This window comes from Pipistrellus kuhlii, unplaced genomic scaffold, assembly GCF_014108245.1.
Source record: "Pipistrellus kuhlii isolate mPipKuh1 unplaced genomic scaffold, mPipKuh1.p scaffold_m20_p_4, whole genome shotgun sequence".
Taxonomy (NCBI): domain Eukaryota; kingdom Metazoa; phylum Chordata; class Mammalia; order Chiroptera; family Vespertilionidae; genus Pipistrellus; species Pipistrellus kuhlii.
Genome location: NW_023425540.1, coordinates 82,894,349 through 82,912,056, shown reverse-complemented (window position 1 = coordinate 82,912,056; position 17,708 = coordinate 82,894,349). Strand labels below are relative to the sequence as shown.

Genomic DNA, 17,708 nt, shown 5'->3' with positions numbered 1-17,708 from the left:
CGGAGGAACAACCAGCCCAATGAGGCTGTAGCAGGGTGAGTGACAGTGAGAGTGGAATGAGGTGAAAGCAGGGAGATAGGGGAGGAGCCAGGTGACATATGGGCTGGGCCATCAGTGGCAACTCATCCTTTTTTCCTTGCTTTAGTGATCTCCATCTGCTCCTACTAAGATAATTGCCCTTTGTTCTATAGAGTCCATAGGGATGTTAATTTTAAAATTTAAATCTATTGAAGTCTCCCAAAGTAATCCAGTATTTCAGATTAGTGTGCCTTTATTCAATCTTTTAAAATATATCAAGTTTTGAATTATGTACTTTAAAATGATTAAGATGGTGAATTTTATCACAATTAAAAAGACAGAAGTGGGCAAGTTACCTGTAATTGGCAAGTTTAAGTTTTATCTAAGTTTAAGAACTAACTGAAAGGGAATTTATTTTTATTTTTAAAATACCTTTTATTTTATTGATTTTTTACAGAGAGGAAGGGAGAGGAATAGAGAGTTAGAAACATTGATAAGAGAGAAACATCCATCAACTGCCTCCTGCACACTCCCTGCTGGGGATGTACCCACAACCAAGGTACATGCCCTTGACCAGAATTGAACTTGGGACTTTTCAGTCCACAGGCCGATGCTCTAGCCACTGAGGCAAACTGGTTTCAACTGAAAGGGAATTTAATAACACTTAATTTCAGTTGCAGAGAATTAAAGTTAGTTTTATCTCCACACAGACAAAAAAGTATCAATGTAAAATGGTACAGAATCTGCAGAAAATAGTTCGGTGGATTCTCAAAAAGTTAAACAGTTAACCACATGTTCCAGCAATTCTACTTCTAGATGTATACCTAACAGAATTGAAAACAGGGACTCAAACAGATATTTGTATATCTGTGTTCATCTGAAGCATTATTCATGATAGGCAAAAGGTGGAAATAATTAAAATTGTTCATGGCAGATGACTGGATAAACAAAATATGGTATAGACATACAATGGAATATTATTCAGTTATAAGAAGAAATTAAGTACTGATACACACTATAACATGGATGAACCTCGAAAACATGCTAAGTGAAAGTAGCCAGACACAAAAGGACAAATATTGTATTATTTTGCTTATGTGAAGTATCTAGACTAACAAAATTTCTAGAAACAGAAAGTAGAATAGAGGTTACAATGGACTAGGGAGAGAGGAAATGGGGGAGTTATTGTTTAATGGCTATGGAGTTTCTATTTGGGATGATGAAAAAGTTCTGGAAATGGATAGTGATGAATATACTTAATGCCACTGAAGTTTACACTTAAAATGATAAATTTTATTATGTATATTCTATAATTTTAAAAAAGCAAAAAAGTATCAAGTTTCTATATTTTGTACCAATCTTTATTATGCACTAGAGGCCTGATGCATGAAATTTGTGCAAGGGGCCCAGCTGCCACTTTGTCCGGAAGGTCATCTGGTCTAATTAGCATATTATGCTTTTTTTTTTATTATAGATGATTCATGTTTATTTTATTTTTTTTATTTATTTATTTATTTATTTATTTATTTATTTATTTATTTATTTATTTTTATAGATAATTCATGTTTAAACCATAGTCCCTGTGTTCTAGTTCCAGGAGGCAGCCTTGTGGCTGGTTGGGAGATGGCCAAGTGACAAAGCTATAGTCCTGTTGAAGCTCTGCATTGCCAATGCATTTGTACCTTGTAGTCAGGCTCATCCACTGTGGGAAGTGACTGGGATTTGGGAGTGCCTGTGCTCACACAGGTCTCAGGCTAGAATACTGAAGCACTTGGTTTGCTTTTTGTTCCTAGAAATGTTGGTTCTATTTCCCACCCAAAACCTGTTTCCCCTTTCTCCTTTGGCGTGGTAGAACCTGATTTTGATGGTGGGTGAGATCTCCTTCTCTAGGTAATGGATTGCGTGTGATTAAGCCAGTCGACATTCTTTTCTTCACTCTCTCTGGGTTTCTGGGATTACTTATCCCAGGGTGACAGAGCTGGCTTTATCTTGTTCTCTTTCTTCGGGCTTGATTGTGGTGACAGTCCTCTGAGAGTGAGGTGAAGGTCAAGAGTTTGGAGCTTCTGCCTGTGACAAAGCCTTTGAACCAGCTGTCTACTTCTAGGCTAGGAATGTGAGACAAACAAGCCTTTCTTTGTTTACAAGGATTCTAGCTCCTTTTAGTTTTGTAGTTAGTTTAGTTTTTTAATTATTTCTTGTTGAGCAATTATTTTTGACGTTGTTGTTTATTTTTGAGCAACGCATCTGCCCCTTCAGCACACACAGGCATTGCTCAGTGCCTGGCCTGTTGTCAGTCTCCATAAATGATTGTTAGATGATTGAAGAACATACCCTCTCTCACTGCATTAGGCTTCTTCTCGTTATGAGTGACAGCAAGCCACATAGACAAAGAAAAAAAGGGCACGTATTGATTCGAGTAACTGAGAGCTGGTTAGGGGCTCAGCACCACCAAATCTTTCTGTTTCTCTGAGCCCATTTTTCTCTGGGTTGGCATCTTTCCTAGGTGGGCTTGTTCTCCCTGATAGGGGGAAAATGGTCCCAGGTAGCTCCAGGTTGACAAGATTATAGAGTCCTACTTCTAGAATAGTGGTTGGCAGACTTCTTCCTTAAGGGATGAGATAGTATTTCACACTGTAGGTCTCTCACAGTCCTTAGCTCTGCCGTTGTATTACAGCAGGAAAGCAGCCACAGATAATATATTAACAAATGGGCAGCTGTGTTCCAGTAAAACTTTACCTACCTAAATAGGTGGTAGGCTGAATTTGGCCCTTGGGCCATCGTTTGCTGACTTCGGTTTTGGAAGGAGAAATATTGGGAACTAGCTGTGGTTATGGGAAATATTAATCATGCTCTGTTAACTGTGATTGCTCTGTTCTGATTAAAGAAAGGACAGTCTAACCTGGCTGGGGATTGTATACCTTTGGGACCGGGAGTCAACCTTGGGCCTGTGAGTTAACCTTGGAATGCTGTCCATCCTCATTCAGGAACTGCCTGTTACCATGGAAAGATGAAGAAACTTGATGCCCACACAAATGCGTCCCAACCCAGTCTGCATGTCCTACTTCCTCGTGCCGCCTGTAATCTCTACTTCTCCATTGTAATCTTTGTCCTACCCTATATAAGCATCTGGTTTATGGGATGCTGCAGAGCAGATTTTTGTGGATGACCTGCTGCTCTCCCATACTGCTGACATTATTGGAATAAATGGTCCTATATGAATCAGCCTTGTCTCTGCTTAATTGGCTTAAGTAGGCAGCCCAGACCCATTGGGTGTCTGGTTTCACTGTGACTGGGATGAAGCCAATCAGGCACTCACTTTAGCCACAAGATTTATAGGAGTGTTGTCAGTGGAAATAGGGTTTTTCCACAGCCACGAGAAAAGCATTTGAGGGACCCACACCTAGGAGAATGAGATATAGTGGTAAGATTTATTGGAATGAAAAACAAAGGACTGTTCCCTAGGTGCCAGGTGTCTCCACACCGGGTGGCCTAGCTCTATTTCGCTGAAATAAGTCCTGGGCCTGGGGAGCATAAGTATCAACCAGGAAGGCTAGGACCCAAACTGTAATGTCATCACCCAGGGCTCCTGCTGCACTCAGGCCTGCTCCTGGAGCCCCACAGATGCTACATCCGCCGATGAATGGGTGAACACGTGCTACCAAGAATTATATTACCTCAGGCTCGGGAGAGAGCAGGCTTTCTTTCAGACTAACCAATCTCTTTCCCAGTCCTTCTTGAGCTTGTGCTGGGTCCTCCCCCATCCAGGTTGATCCTTTTCTCAGAATTTCCAGTCTAGTGCCGCCCTTTATGTGACCATTTTGGCTCCTGCTGTGTCTTCCTCAAAGTTCTGCTTCGTCATCTGGTTTCTGCTGCCCATGCGCTAGTAAAGGAGTTTCTCCCACTCCGCCCTCAAACTCCCAATAGCGGCTGTCCCAGGGAGATTCTTCCTGCCTGCTCTGGAATTAAGTCCCCTTGGTGGAGGGATTGGCATTCCCTGGGGGCCTGAGTGTGCTGTGGCTTCCCAGTGAATCAGGCTTAACATCCGAGTCCATTTGTTCCCTTTCTTAACTAGCTACCTTGCTAACAGCAAGCAAGATAAGTAATATCTATCTTGCAATATTTTAAAAACCAAGATCAATACAATAGAAATCCCTCTGCGCAAAATATCAAACAAGGCCTGGATGAGGGTGGGCTTGTGAGGTGTGCCAAGGCTTAGGGCCTGCGATGGCCAGGCGATTGCCAAGCCTGTGTTACCTGCTCATCTAGGTAAGGATGGCTTATAGTGTCCGAAGGCAACTTCAAACAGTCCCTTAGGATAGATGGGTGCTGCTTTTAGAAGAAAGGAGTATTGTTTGTCTGCCCTGGCACTAAGTGCTTTTATTGTACTACATGTATATTTTATTTTCTTACTCTTTTTCCCTCATAGCAAACCTCACTTTATAATGAGGAACATGAAGAACAAAATAAGGTGCCCAAGATCACACAATCTTATGTAGAATCTGAGGCTAGGCTTTGGTCCTCTTTGGACTCCAGAGCATGAATTCTTGAATTTTTGGCATCATCTAAAGCCGTGGCCTGTTAGAAATTTAGCCAAAGGCCGGAGCTATTAGTTGTCCTCTGTTAATGAGTGGCCCCAGGTGGCTAGTCTCAGTAACCCCTTCCTGGCTCTTTGTTCTGGTTGGCAGATGGCTTTCAGAAGTTGGGAGAGCCAGAAGCCCTCACCCACTTTTAGAATTAGCCCCTTGTTTCAAAGCAGCAAGAGATTGGTGCATATTTCCAAATTAAATTACAGATACTGCAAGTGTTAAGTGGCAGGTGAGCTGCACTTTAAATAGATCACATTAATTCTGGCAGTGGAAGCGGAGCCCTGCTGGGATAATTCTTATCATCAGCATCTCTCTGGCAAGCTTTAGAAGGATTCTGTAGCGGTAAGCAATTTGGGAAATTGAGAGGTGAAAACACACCTTCAAGTGTTTAATGTGCATTCAAGGTCAGAGGGAGGTGACTGCAGTTTTCAAGAGAGATGGTGGTGAAAGTCACTTGATGCTAAAGGTGATGGATATCCAGATGGTTGTCTGGTGGGCCCACTCAGAGTACTGCTTTCACCAAATTCCCCCTGCTCCGGTTTCCGAGAGGCTTCAAGTGGAAAGAAGGCTGTTAGCACACTTGTGCAGTTTGGGTTTGGGAAAGGGATTAGTTTCACATTTAGGCTTCGAGACAGAGGATCGTCCTGAGTGAACTCCCCTGTTGGTGGTTTTTCCAGTCATTCTCGGGACATTTATTGTAAATGATCCCAGAGGTTGGCACGATCCATCCAAAAATATGTATGCACACTCTTCCGTACATACTCATTTAGATACTGTTAACAGAAAAAGGGAAAGAAGAAACAACCCAAATGCTTTCATATGAGAAGGGTAAACGATGGTTAGTCATCATGGACTATGTATTGTGCTCAGTGCTTTACCGCCTTTTTCTCCAGTTTCCCCAGTAACCCGGGTATTCTGTACTTGGGGCCTTTTGTTAAGGGAGAGGAATCTAAAACATATCATGTTTAAGTGACTTGCCCATGGTCATTCAACTGAACAATCTTTTCTTTCTTTTTTTTTAATTTTTAATTTTATTGATTTTTTAGAGAGGAAGGAAGAGGGATAGAGAGCTAGAAATGTCGATGAGAGAGAAACATCGACCAGCTGCCTCTTACACACCCCAACCCAGGGATGTGCCCACAGCCAAGGTACATGCCCTTGACCGGAATCGAACCTAGGACCTTTCAGTCCACAGACCGACGTTCTATCCACTGAGCTAAACCTCTTTCGGCCTGAACAATCTTTTCACCTGTTGTTCTGCCCACTGGTTTGGAAGTTTGTTGGGGACGAGTCCTTCTAGGCTTTGCCTTTTAGGCCATCATCTCGCCTAGTCCATGGCTCCTGGTTAAATGGTAGTCGATGTGGCTGAGCTGAAATATCAGAGTGAACATATTAACCCGACGTCCAGTGTGTGATGTGTATATGCGCATCCTTCTGGAGGGAAGATTCACAGACCTTGCCACATTCTCAGAGGGGTCTTGGGAGCTGTTATGCTCCTGGATTAGAATCCTTGTCTAGTAGCAGACTCAGTATTTCCTCTCTTAGTATTGTATATTAAGCATTTGTGAACATGATCATTTTAAAATATATTTTATTGATTTTTTTACAGAGAGGAAGAGAGAGGGATAGAGAGTTAGAAACATTGATGAGAGAATCATTGATCAGCTGCCTCTTGCATACCCCCTACTGGGGATGTACCCGCAACCAAGGTACATGCCCTTGACTGGAATCGAACCTGGGACCTTTCAGTCCGCAGGCCAACGCTCGACTGAGCCAAACCAGTTTCAGCGAACATGATCATTTTGAAGAATGTAGACACCCTCCTCACTTGGCAAGGCAGTATGGTTTGTAGTTCGACAGCTCTGAGTTCCATTCTGCTGTATTGCTTACTGTGTATTGCTGCGTGAGTTCCTTCACTTGTCTAGGCCTTGGACCTTGCCTTTGATATGGACTTGACCTTGGTGGTTATGAGGACTGAGTTCAGATATAAAATGTTTACTACAATGGCTGGTGTATACTTAATGCTCAATAACTAGTATTGGCTGTTGCTGTTGTTACTGTTATTGGCAGTAGGTAAAAGTGTTGATGTGAGGTAAAGAAAATTGATCACAACATTAGATATATACTAAAATTACAACTAGGAAAAAAATTTGTGTGGGCATGGATAAAAAAGGGGGGATGTGAGGAGGTACTATGACTATTTTATGGATAAAAACAAACTTTCTTAGCTTTCCCTTAAAGCCTTAAATCTGTTCCTTTCTCAGACCTAAGGAACTCTGCCCTAAGAAATTGGAAATGAGGACAACTACTTATGTACAAGGATGTTCAAAGCAGTATATAGGAAAAATTGGTAATATATAATGTTCCCCACTGTAGAGAAACAGTTAAATAACAGGGAAGCCATCAAAAATCATATTTCCAAAGATCTTTAAATGATATAGGAAAATGTTCATGATATAGACGACAAAAAATAAATGAGGGTACAAGACTATGTGTGTATTTGTATATATATGTATGTATACATATGCACCCATTTACCATACACACAATACAATGGTATATGAGTTATTTGCTATAACAAATTACCACAAAGCTGATGGCTGAAAACAACATAAATTAATTTTCTTATACTTACGAAGGGCTTAGTTCAAAGGCGATTTCACTGGATTGAAGTAAAGATGACATCAGGCTGGTTCCTTCTGGAGGCCACAGGGTAGAATCTTCTGGCTTCTGGCATTCCTGGCTGTCACTGGCTGCATCATTCCAATCTCTGCTTCCCTAGCCCTGTCACCTGCTCCTCTGTCCGACCTCCCTCCACCTCCCTCTTATAAAGATAATTGTGATGATTATGGCCACAGAGACTGCCCAGAATAATCAATGTCCTCTCCTTCTCAAGACCCTTAATTTAATCACATCTGCAAAGGCCCCTTTGCCATATAAACTAACACTCACAGGTTCCAGGATTAAAATTTGACTATCTTTGGGGGTTATAAATCATCCTATCACAGATGTTGATTTTGTATAAAAAAGAAAAATACAGAAAGAAAGAGTGGAAGGAAATACTTGAAGATGTCAACAATGGCCATCTCTGGATGGTGGACTTGGGAGTCATTTTAATTTTCTGTATAGTCTTTGGTATCTTTCTTTTCTGTGTTAAGGAAGTAGCTCTTTTACAGTCTTCAGAGATGCTCAGGGAACATTAATAAAGGTGATGTGCACCCAGGCAAAGTGCCACAGCGCCTGTCCCGCTGTCTCCCCAGAGCCCGTGTTCTGGTTCTACGTGAAGGAGGTCCTCAGCAAGCACGAGCTCCAGCGCTTCTACGCCCTGCGCTACATCACCTCGGACGTGGGCCGCGGCCGGGCCTGGCTGCGCTGCGCCCTCAACGAACACTCGCTGGAGCGCTACCTGCACATGCTCCTGGCCGACCGCAGCAGGCTCAGGTACCCGCTGATGGGATTCTGGGAGGCGGGGAAAAGGTGTAGATGAGTGGTTAAAACCACAGAACCTGGAGTCAGAAGCCTGGATTTACATTCTAGGTGCCCCCTTTCCCTCCCCTCCTCCTCTCTACTGCTCACCCTGCTCACAGTCCCATTTGTTACATGAGAGAAGGCCTGTAAAAGGCTCAGCACGGCCCCTGCATATAGCAAGCACTTAAATGCTTATTATTCTTAAGGCTGCGGTGTGGAGAGGTCTATGGTTATAGATCACAGCCTGCTCCTCACTTCATGAAATTTGAATTCGGGCTCTTTTCAAGGTTCAGAATTTCTTTCTCTTTAGATATTGGATGTTTAGTGCCCAGTTTCAGGTTTTGTCTTACAATTCTTTCTGTTTTCTTTTTTGTTGTTGAGGTTAATCAGTATCAGTACCAAACGACTGAAAAAAATGTGGAAGTTTTAAGTTGGGAAGAGAAGTCATTTGTTATTAAAAAACAGGCCCTCCAATTTTATTGTATTTTCTTGATCATAAAGTTCACTCTGTCAGGTAGCACAGGCCAGGTTGTGCTGCCGTAACAAACATGAAGACCTTAGTGGCTTGAGACAGCCGAGTTTATTTATTCCCTCTGCTTCATGTCTCTTGTGGGTGAATAGGGATTCTCATCGCAGGGACCCAGGCTGATGGAGGCTCCATCTCTGTAAAGATGTGGTTGAACTAAGCACTGGCTCTTAAAGCTTCTGCCCAAAGTGATGCTTCACCTCCTCAGGGTAGGGAGATGTGGTTATGCCACAGCGATGGGGAGAGGGCACTGAATATGCTCAATACACTCAGCCACATTTTCTTCAGAAACATTGACATTCCTAACATTTTTCCTGTGCTCATGATGTTTATGATGTTTTCCTCTCTCTCCCAGTCTCTCTCTCTGACTTGGACTATTGTTTTTCCTTTGAGAATGGTAGACCAGACTTGTAGGGTTGTGGTGTTTTTTATTTTTTATTTTTATTTTTTATTGTCACCTGAAGATACAAAGGGACAGTGATCAATCCTGCCCTGGTCCCTTGAGTAACTTCTGCATCAGCAGTGCCCGCGTCCTTATCAGTGAAGTTCCATTTAGCTCAATAAGTTGGCATTTCATTAGTGCCGTGATGAGTTCCCTGTCTCAAGTCTCTCCCCAATTTCTTTTGCCCCTCGGATCACTTCTCCTCTGGAATTTATTAGGCATTCTGGGATCGTGTGCTGGGGCTCTCACAGATACCTTTGAAGTTCTCCCATTGATGCTACCTGGGGTGCTTTGTCCAATTCTGTGCTCAGACTCTGTGGGTCTGAAATATTATATAATAGGAGGGGTAGGCCAGGATGCCTAGTGCTGCCTGCATCTGTGTGCTGCCTGGGTCTGAGTTGGATATCTCTATGTACCTCCCGAGCATTAATCAGCCTTAATTAAGGAGAACATACTCATGTTCCTAAAAATGGATTCTAGTCAAGGTCTTTCCACCACATCATTTGAAAGTGGCTGAGTTGTACACTCCACATCAAAGTTGAATTAACAATGAGCAGTTGAAGTGAATCCAGATGTTAAGAATCATAGTTTAATTTACCTAAATCACTAGTCACTTTAATCTACTTCAATGTGGGAAAACCAAATTCATTTACATACATGAAAACTGACTCAGATATTTAAAGAATCAGAATTTGGGGGATCAGAGGTACTGTTGCCTTGCCAGCTTAGACCTGTGGTTTGTGCTTCCCCTGCCATTCTGCTGGCCCATGTACTGAACACACATGTCCTTTCTCTTTCTGTTAAGTTGTATTCAGTCACCTGTGTCCAGCCTCCTGCTGAAGCACAGCTCACTCCCAACTGACTGTTTTAGTGAAATTTAGCTCTGACTCCACTCATCTAGAGTTCTCTGACCTGGCGGGAAGTCAGATGGTTAAGGGTATTTGCTTGTTACCGCTTAGCAGGGGGCTGGATAAAGAGCTGGGAACTGGAAGGGGAGACCTGCTTTTGAGCTACATTTATTGCTGAATGACCTTGGACACACACTGTAGGCCTCTCTGGCCCCTCCCCCACTTAGATTTGTGGGGTCTTTTTAGCTTCCCAGCCTAACTTGGGCTTTTGGGTCTGTAGCCCAAGCAGATATTACATACAAATGCTGTGGTTGATGGACTGTGGGCTTTATAATTTCTTTCTGAAATGCTTTCTTCTTGTGTTAGCCCCGCCTGGACTTCCTGCCTGTCTTTTGGAGATCTTGCTTGAGTGGCAGTCACCCCTCTGTTTGTGCCCATCTGCTGCTTCATAAACACCACATTTACATCTCCTGCCTATTTCAGTGCTGTCAAGCTCTGGGGACTCTAAAGATCTCGGGGGACCAATGAGGAAGTCGTAGGGTCTGTGCAGTCAGTCCTAAGTTTATAGCCAGAAGCTTCATCCCAGCAGAGACTCCTGTCTTCACTCTGCGGTGACCAGGCGTGGCTTTTCCAGGAAGCCAGATAATGGAACTGTCTGGCTAAGGGGCACAGAGAGCCACTACTTAGAGCCTTTTCCTTTTCTCTTTCAATTTGCAGCACTTTTTATGAAGACTGGTCTTTTGTGATGGACGAAGAAAGGTCTAGCATGCTTCCTACCATGGCAGCTGGTAAGCCCGGGCAAGGCCGGGGTGATGGGTCCTGGAAGAAGAAGAGGGGTTTTCCTTATTCCTCAGCAACTTGAGGTGCTTGCCACCGTCCTTCCTCTAATGGCATTGAATTTGATACCCTGGCAGGGAGAGCACGGGGTTGAGGGTTTTTGGCTGTGGCTTTGCAAGTGTAATAGAAAGACCTGCAGGTTGGAGACAGGAGACCTGCCTTTGAAGCTGGGGACCTGGGGCAGATGCTGTTACTATTACTTTCCTCCTCTGCAAGGTGGGGTTCCGGATGTCACGGCCGTTGTCATATAGGACTGTGAGAGAATCAAATGTGATAGTCATGTACACCATTTGTCAACATGCAAACCTGGAAAGATTTTTTTTTGTGTGTGTTTTATTAAATTGTTTATCATTTGACTCACTCAAAAGGTGAAACGATTCAACAGAAGTGGGCAACTTTTGCTACTTTCTTCTAAATCCTCTGTTGCCTCCTTTTTCTTTTTCTTTCCTCAAAGTTTGCACCAAGTCCCAAATATTGAGTTACGTTAGCTTAGGCCATTGAGGAAGAGTCAGGGTTTGGCCATGATTTCCTGTGGGTCATAGGATACCAGTGCAAATTTTTCATACGTAATTCTACTAATGATATTGGTGTACCTATTGTAATTGCTTACTGAGCTGAGTGTTTTTGGTGGGCGATGGTCTTTATAGTTAACCTGTGAAAGAGATATTGTGTCTCTATTTTACAGATAAGGAAACTAAAGCTCAGAGAGTTATAAATGGCTTGACCAAGGTCTCGTAGCTCGTACGTGGCAGTGCTGGGATTCAATCCAGGCAGTCTGACCTCAAAACCTATGACTTACCTTCCCTCTTGACAGAGAGGAAAAGAATTTGGAGTGACTCAGCTTCTGTGGTAGCTGCTGTTCACTGACCCCAGTTGGGGGAGGTTTCAATCAGCATTTAAGATCAGTGTGCACCCTCCTGTGCACTGTACTGTCTGCAGCTGTTTGTCGTGTTGGAGGCGTTACTGTCCAACAGCACACACTCCATGCTCTTCCTTTTGTGTGGAAGGTCTGAACTCCATACTCTTCGCGATCAACATTGACAACAAGGATTTAAATGGGCAGAGCAAGTTTGCTCCTACTGTCTCGGACCTCTTAAAGGAGTCAACGCAGAACGTGACTTCCTTGCTGAAAGAGTCCACGCAAGGAGTGAGCAGCCTTTTCCGGGAGATCACGGCGTCCTCTGCTGTCTCCATCCTCATCAAGCCTGAGCAGGAGACCGACCCCCTGCCCGTCATGTCCAAGCATGTCAGTGCAGGTGAGGCAAAGCGTTTGAGGTAGAGCAGAGGGGCCAGGTAACAGGTGTCAGGCCATGGCCAAGGTGGACACACCTCATCACCTGAAAGTGCCCAGGGGCCTGAATCTGACGCACTTGCATTCTCCATTCACATTTGTTCTTATTCTTTTATAACCTTTGGATAAAAGTGCTAGAAGAACTGCTTAGAGGAACAATTTTAACATTTTCTTTGTGGCATATTTTTAAAATTATTTTTATTTTTTAAAATTTATTTTTCAATAACCCTTGACATACAATATTATAATTGTTTCATATGTATTGTTAACATGAAAACTATCGAAACCTGTAAAGAGTTTTTGTGAGTTTATTTGAGCCAAACTGTCGACATATGCCAGGAAGCAGAACTTCAAGGAATTGAGATAATGCTTCAGAGAATGGAAGGTTACATCTGTATTTATACATTGCAATCAAAGGAAAGGGATGTAGGTGGGTTAGATGAAATCCATTGGTGATAAATTGAGGAGGTGGCATAAAGCAAAGCAGGGAAACCTCTGGGATAGGATAAAAAGTGAAATGATGGACATATGCTTCTTTTACAGAGATGGATACAGGATAGTTTAACATAATTAACAGTTGATAATAAACTTGATAACAATAACAATGAGGGAATGCCCTGATGCCATTTGTATTGCCCCTGATTGGTTAGGGTGGGGGGAGGAGGGAGGGAGAGGAAAGGAAGTTACAAGTTACCCATACATTTTGCAGATATGTTATCTTAGAGGCAAAAAGATAAATGGGATCAGTAAAGATCTAAGTTGATTGTTGTCAGGAAAAATACTGGCCTAGGACATGACTACCCACTATAACCTGTTTGTAGTTAAATATTTAATTTTCAGACCATCTTTTGTGGTTACTTTAGGTCTCTGAGTTTGCAAGACTGCCATGTAGGCCTCTCCTGAGTTGTCAGGTTAGCATGTGGCTCCTTTCATCCACAGTGTATTATACAAAGTGGTTAGATATTTATATACCATAAAGTGATCCCCCCTCCCCCGTAAGTCTAGTACCTATCTGACACCATACATAGTTACTATAATATTATTGAGTATATTCCCTATGGTGTACTTTATATCCCCATGACTATTTTTATAACTGGCAATTTGTACTTCTTAATCCCTTTTATCATTTTCACACATCTCCTCACCTTTCTCCCATCTGACAACTATCAATTTTTTCTCTGTATCTCTGAGCCTGTTTCTATTTTATTATTCTTATTTTTTAGATTTCACATATGAGTGAAACCATATGGTATTTGTCTTTCTCTATCTGATTTACTTCACTTAGCACCTAATACCCTCTATTAGGGGTGTCGAACTCAATCAGAGAAGGGGCCAAAATCTAAAATCCAGCCTAAATCGCGGGCCAAATGGTTTACTGAACAGTCATAAACTGTCATTGTGATGGAAACGCAGCGGAGTGCAGTGATGACAGCGCAGTGCGGGCCACATTGCAAGGCCTGGCAGGACGGATTTGGCCCGCGGGCCTTGTGTTTGACACATATGCTCTAGATCTATCCATGTTGTTGCAAATGGTCATATTTCATTCATTTTTCATGGCTGAGTAATATTTCAATGTATATATGTACCACTTCATCTTTATCCATTTGTCTGTTGATGGGCACTTAGGTTGATTCCATGTCTTGCCTATTGTGAGTGATGCTGCATTGAACATAGGGATGCATATATCTTTTCAAATTTGTATTTTAATTTCTTCATATGAATACCCAGAAGTGGAATTGCTGGGTGATATGGTAGTTATATTTTTTAAATTTCTGAGGAATTTCCAAACTTTTCCATAATTCCTGCACCTGCTTATAATCCCTCTAACAGTGTAAGAGGATCCCCTTTTCTCCACATCCTTGCCAGCACTTTTTGTTTATGGTTTTATTAATCATAGCCGTTCTGACACATATGAGGTGATATCTCATTGTAGTTTTAATTTGCATTCCCCTGATGGTTAGTGATGTTGAGCATCTTTTCATATGTCTTGGCCATCTGTATGTCCTCTTTGGAGAAATCTCTGTTCAGGTCCTCTGTCCATTTTTAAATTTGATTATTTGGTTTTTGATGTTAAGTTGTATGAATTCCTTATATATTTTGGATATTAGCCCCTTACCAGATATATCATTGGGGAATATCTTACTCCATTCAACAATAGGTTGTCTTTTCATGTTTCTTCTTCTTCTTCTTCTTCTCTTCTGTTCTTCTTCTTCTTCTTCCTTCTTCTTCTTCTTCCTCCTCCTCCTCCTCCTCCTCCTCCTCCTCCTCCTCCTCCTCCTCCCGCCTGCTTCTGCTGTTGCTTCTGCTGCTTCTGCTGCTGCTTCTTCTTCTTCTTCTTTTGTTCTTTTTTTCTCTTTCTTTTCTCTTCTTCTTTTTCTTTTCTTCTTTCTCTTCTTTCTTTCTTTTCTCTTTCTTTCTTCTTCTCTTTCTTTTTCTTCTTTCTTTTTCTTTTCTTTTTCTTTTCTCTGCTGTTCTTCTTGATTCTTTTCGTCTTCTTATTCTTTCTTCGAGTCTTCTTCTCGTCTCTTTTCTTCTTCTTTCTTCTCCCTTCCTTTCTTCTCGTCTTTCTTCTTTCTGTCTTTCTCTTCTTCTTTCTTTTCTGAATCTGCTTTTCTTCTTCTCTTCGTCTTCTTCTTTCTTTCTTTTCTTCGTTTCTCTTTCTTCTTCTTCTGGCCTTTCTATTCTTCTTCTTTCTTCTTCTTCTTCTTCTATAGTCTTTCTTCCTTCTTCCTTGCTCTCTATTCTTCTTTCTCTTCTTCTTCTTCTTCTTCTTTTCTTCCCCTTCTCTGCTGCTGCTCTGCCGGCACTCTTCTTCTCTGCCATCTTGATTCTTCTTCTTCTGATTTCTACATCTCTTCGTTCTTCTTCTTCTTTTTACCTTCTTCCCCCTTTCTTCTTGTTCCTTCTTTCTTTTCTTTCCCTTTGCTTCTTCTTCTTCTTCTCGTTCTTACATTCCTTTCTCTTCTTCTTTCTTCTTTCTTTTTTTCTTCTTTCGTGTTTTCTTTTTTGGTTCTTTTTCTTTTCGTTTTTCCTCTTTCTCCTTTTTTTTTCTTTGTTTTCCTCTTTCCTCTCTGTCGGTTCTTCTTCCTTCTTCTCTTCTGCTTCTTTTTCTTCTCTGTCTTCTTCTTGCTTCTTTGCGTCTTTCTGTTTCTATCTTGCTTCTTGTGCTTCTTCTTTCTTCGTTCTTCTTCTCTGTCGTTTTCTTCCTTCTTCCGTTTCTTTCTTCGTCTTTCTTTTTCTCCTCGCTCTTTTGTCTTGTCTGTCTCTTTCTTCTTCGTCTTCTTTTTCTGTCTTCTTCTTCTTTCTTCTTCTTCTTCTTCTTCCTTCTTTCTCGGTCTTCGGCGTTACTTTCTGTCTTCTTCTTCTGTCGTTTCGTTTTTTTGCCTTTTTGTCTTTCTTCGTTTCTTTCTTCCTTTTTTTCGTCTTTTTTTCTTTCTTTCTTCTTCGTTTGCTTTTTCTTCTTTCTTCTTTTTCTTCTGTCTTCGTTTTCGTCTCTTCTAAAATTTCTTCTTCTTCTCTGTTCTTTCATGCTTCTTCTTTCGTCTCTTTCTTCTTCTTGCTTCTTTTCTTTCTTCTTCTTCTGTCTTCTTGCTTTCTTATCTATTCTTATTCTGCGGCCTTCTACCTTCTCTGGTCTTTCCTTGCTTTCGTTCTTCTGGTTTTCTCTTTCTTGCGTCTTCTCTTCTATCGTGCTCTCGTTGTCGTCTTTCTTCTCTTTTTTCTTTCCGTTTCTGTTTCTTCGATCTTCTTTCTCGTCTTCTTCGTTTTCGTCCTTCTCTTATTTTTCGTCTTTTTCTCTTCCTACCTCTTGTCTTCTCTTCTTTTTTCTTTCCCCGCGTCATGTCTTCGTCTGCTTCTTTCTTCTTCTTCTTTTTCTTCTTGTCGTCGTTCCTTCTTTCTTGCTTTCTCTTTTCTTCTTTTTTCTTGTTTTCTGTTTCTTCCGTCTTTTTTTCCTTCTTCTTCTTCTTTTTTTGTTCCTTTTTTGCTTTTCTTTCTGTTTTTTTCTTTTTTCTTCTTCTTTTTTTTCTTTCTCTTCTTCTTCTTTCTTCGTTCTTTTCGTTTTCTTTCTCTTCTTTTCTTTCTGTCTTCGGCGTCTGTCCTGTCTTTCTTCTCTTTCTTTCTTCTTTCCTTTCCATTCGTCGTTTTGCCTTACTTCTTCTTTCTTCTTCTTCTTTCTTCCTCCTTTCTTTGCTTTTTTTCTTGTCCTTCCTTCTTCTTTCGTTCTTTTTCTTTTCTTCTTCTTTTTCTTCTTCTTTTCTTTTCTTTCTTCTTCTTCGTCTTTCTCTTTCTTTTTGTTTTTCTTCTGCTTTGTCTTCCTCTTCGTTCCGGTCTCTTTCTTCTCTGTTTCCTGTTTCTTCTTCTACTCTGCTCTTCGTCTTCTTCTTTCGTGCTTCTTCTTTCTTCTTTCTTTCCTTCGTTCTTCTTCTTGCTCGTTTCGTCTTCTTTCTCTTCTTCTTCTCTTTCTTCTTTTTCTCCCGTCTTACTTTTCTGCGCTTCTTTCTTTTCTCCATTCTCTATCGGTCTTCGCGTCTGTTTTCTCGTTCTTTGCTTCTCTTACTTTTCGTTTACTCTTTACCTTCCTTGTTGCAGGTTCTCTTCGCTTCCTCTCCACTTCTCTTGGCTTCCTTTGCTTCTTCGTTTTCCTTCTTTCTTTCTTCGTCTTCCGTCTGTGCCTATTCTTCTCTTCTTCTTCTGCTTTTGATTTTACCTGCTGACCTTTCCTCCTTCTTCTTGCTTCTTCTTCTTTTTTCCTTCTTCGGTCTTCTTCCCTAATTCTTCTCTTCTCCTTCTTTTTGCTCTCTTCTTTCTTCCTTTTTTCTTCTTCTTCTTCTTTCTTTTCTTCTTCTCTTCGCTTTTTCATTCTCCTTTCTTTCTTTTCTTTCTTTCTTCTTTTTTCTGCTTGTGCTTTCGGTCTTGTCTTCTTCTTTTTTCTTCTTTGTTCTTCTTCTTGCTTCTTTCTTCTTTTTCTTCATTTCTTCGTTTCTCTGTCTGTCTTTCTTTTCTTTCTTCTTCTTTTTCATTCGTTCTTCTTATTTCTTCGTCTTCGTCTTTTTCGTCTTTCTTCTTCTTCTTCTTCTTTCTTTCTTCTTCTTTCTTTCCTTCTTTCGTCTTCTTCTTTCTCTTTTCTTTCTCCCGTTCTCTTTCGTTTTCACTCTTCTTGCCTTCTTTCTTCTCTTCTTCTGGCTCTTCTTCTTCGCTTTGTCTTCTTCGTGCATTTCTTCCTACTTTTCTTTTTTCTTCTGTCTTCTTTTCTGCTTTACTTTCTTCTGCGTCTTCTTCTTCTTCTTCTGAGGATCGTCAGAGTCTCTTCTTCTTCTTCGGTCAGAGAACGGAAGAATATGGCTGACGGAGGCCTCGTACCTTCACCTACTAAGACTCCGACTCCGAACTATTCCTCTTCTGTTGCTGCTTTTTTCTAGTGCGGCTTTCCTGCTTGCTTCTTTCTTATTCTTTTCTTCTCTTCTTCCTCCTCCTCCTCCCTCCTCCTCCTCCTCCTCCTCCTCCTCCTCCTCCTCCTCCTCCCCCCCCCCTCTTTAATTGTTTGAAGCATTACAAATAGTAGTACATATGTCTCCTCCCCCCCCCCCTTAACCTCCCCACTATCTTTTTGTTTTCATTTTTTTATTGTTTCCTTCACTGTGCAAAAACTTCTTAGTTTTGGCTTAGTCTCATTTGTTTACTTTTTCTTCTG

General features: G+C 41.5%; 1 protein-coding gene across 7 annotated transcripts in view; it reads left to right on the top strand.

The window, feature by feature from the left end:
• The window catches only part of SNX29 (sorting nexin 29), a 413,174-nt gene that overhangs the window by 53,863 nt on the left and 341,603 nt on the right, over positions 1-17,708 (top strand). For 4 of the 7 annotated variants that reach the window (XM_036411104.2, XM_045571684.1, XM_036411103.2 and 1 more), the window contains 3 exons: positions 7,763-8,045; positions 10,606-10,676; positions 11,733-11,981. In XM_036411104.2, the coding sequence (XP_036266997.1) occupies positions 7,763-8,045; positions 10,606-10,676; positions 11,733-11,981 (603 nt within the window). The remainder of the gene's footprint in view (positions 1-7,762; positions 8,046-10,605; positions 10,677-11,732; positions 11,982-17,708) is intronic. The other 3 variants (XM_036411105.2, XM_036411108.2, XM_036411109.2) reach the window with 2 other exon arrangements.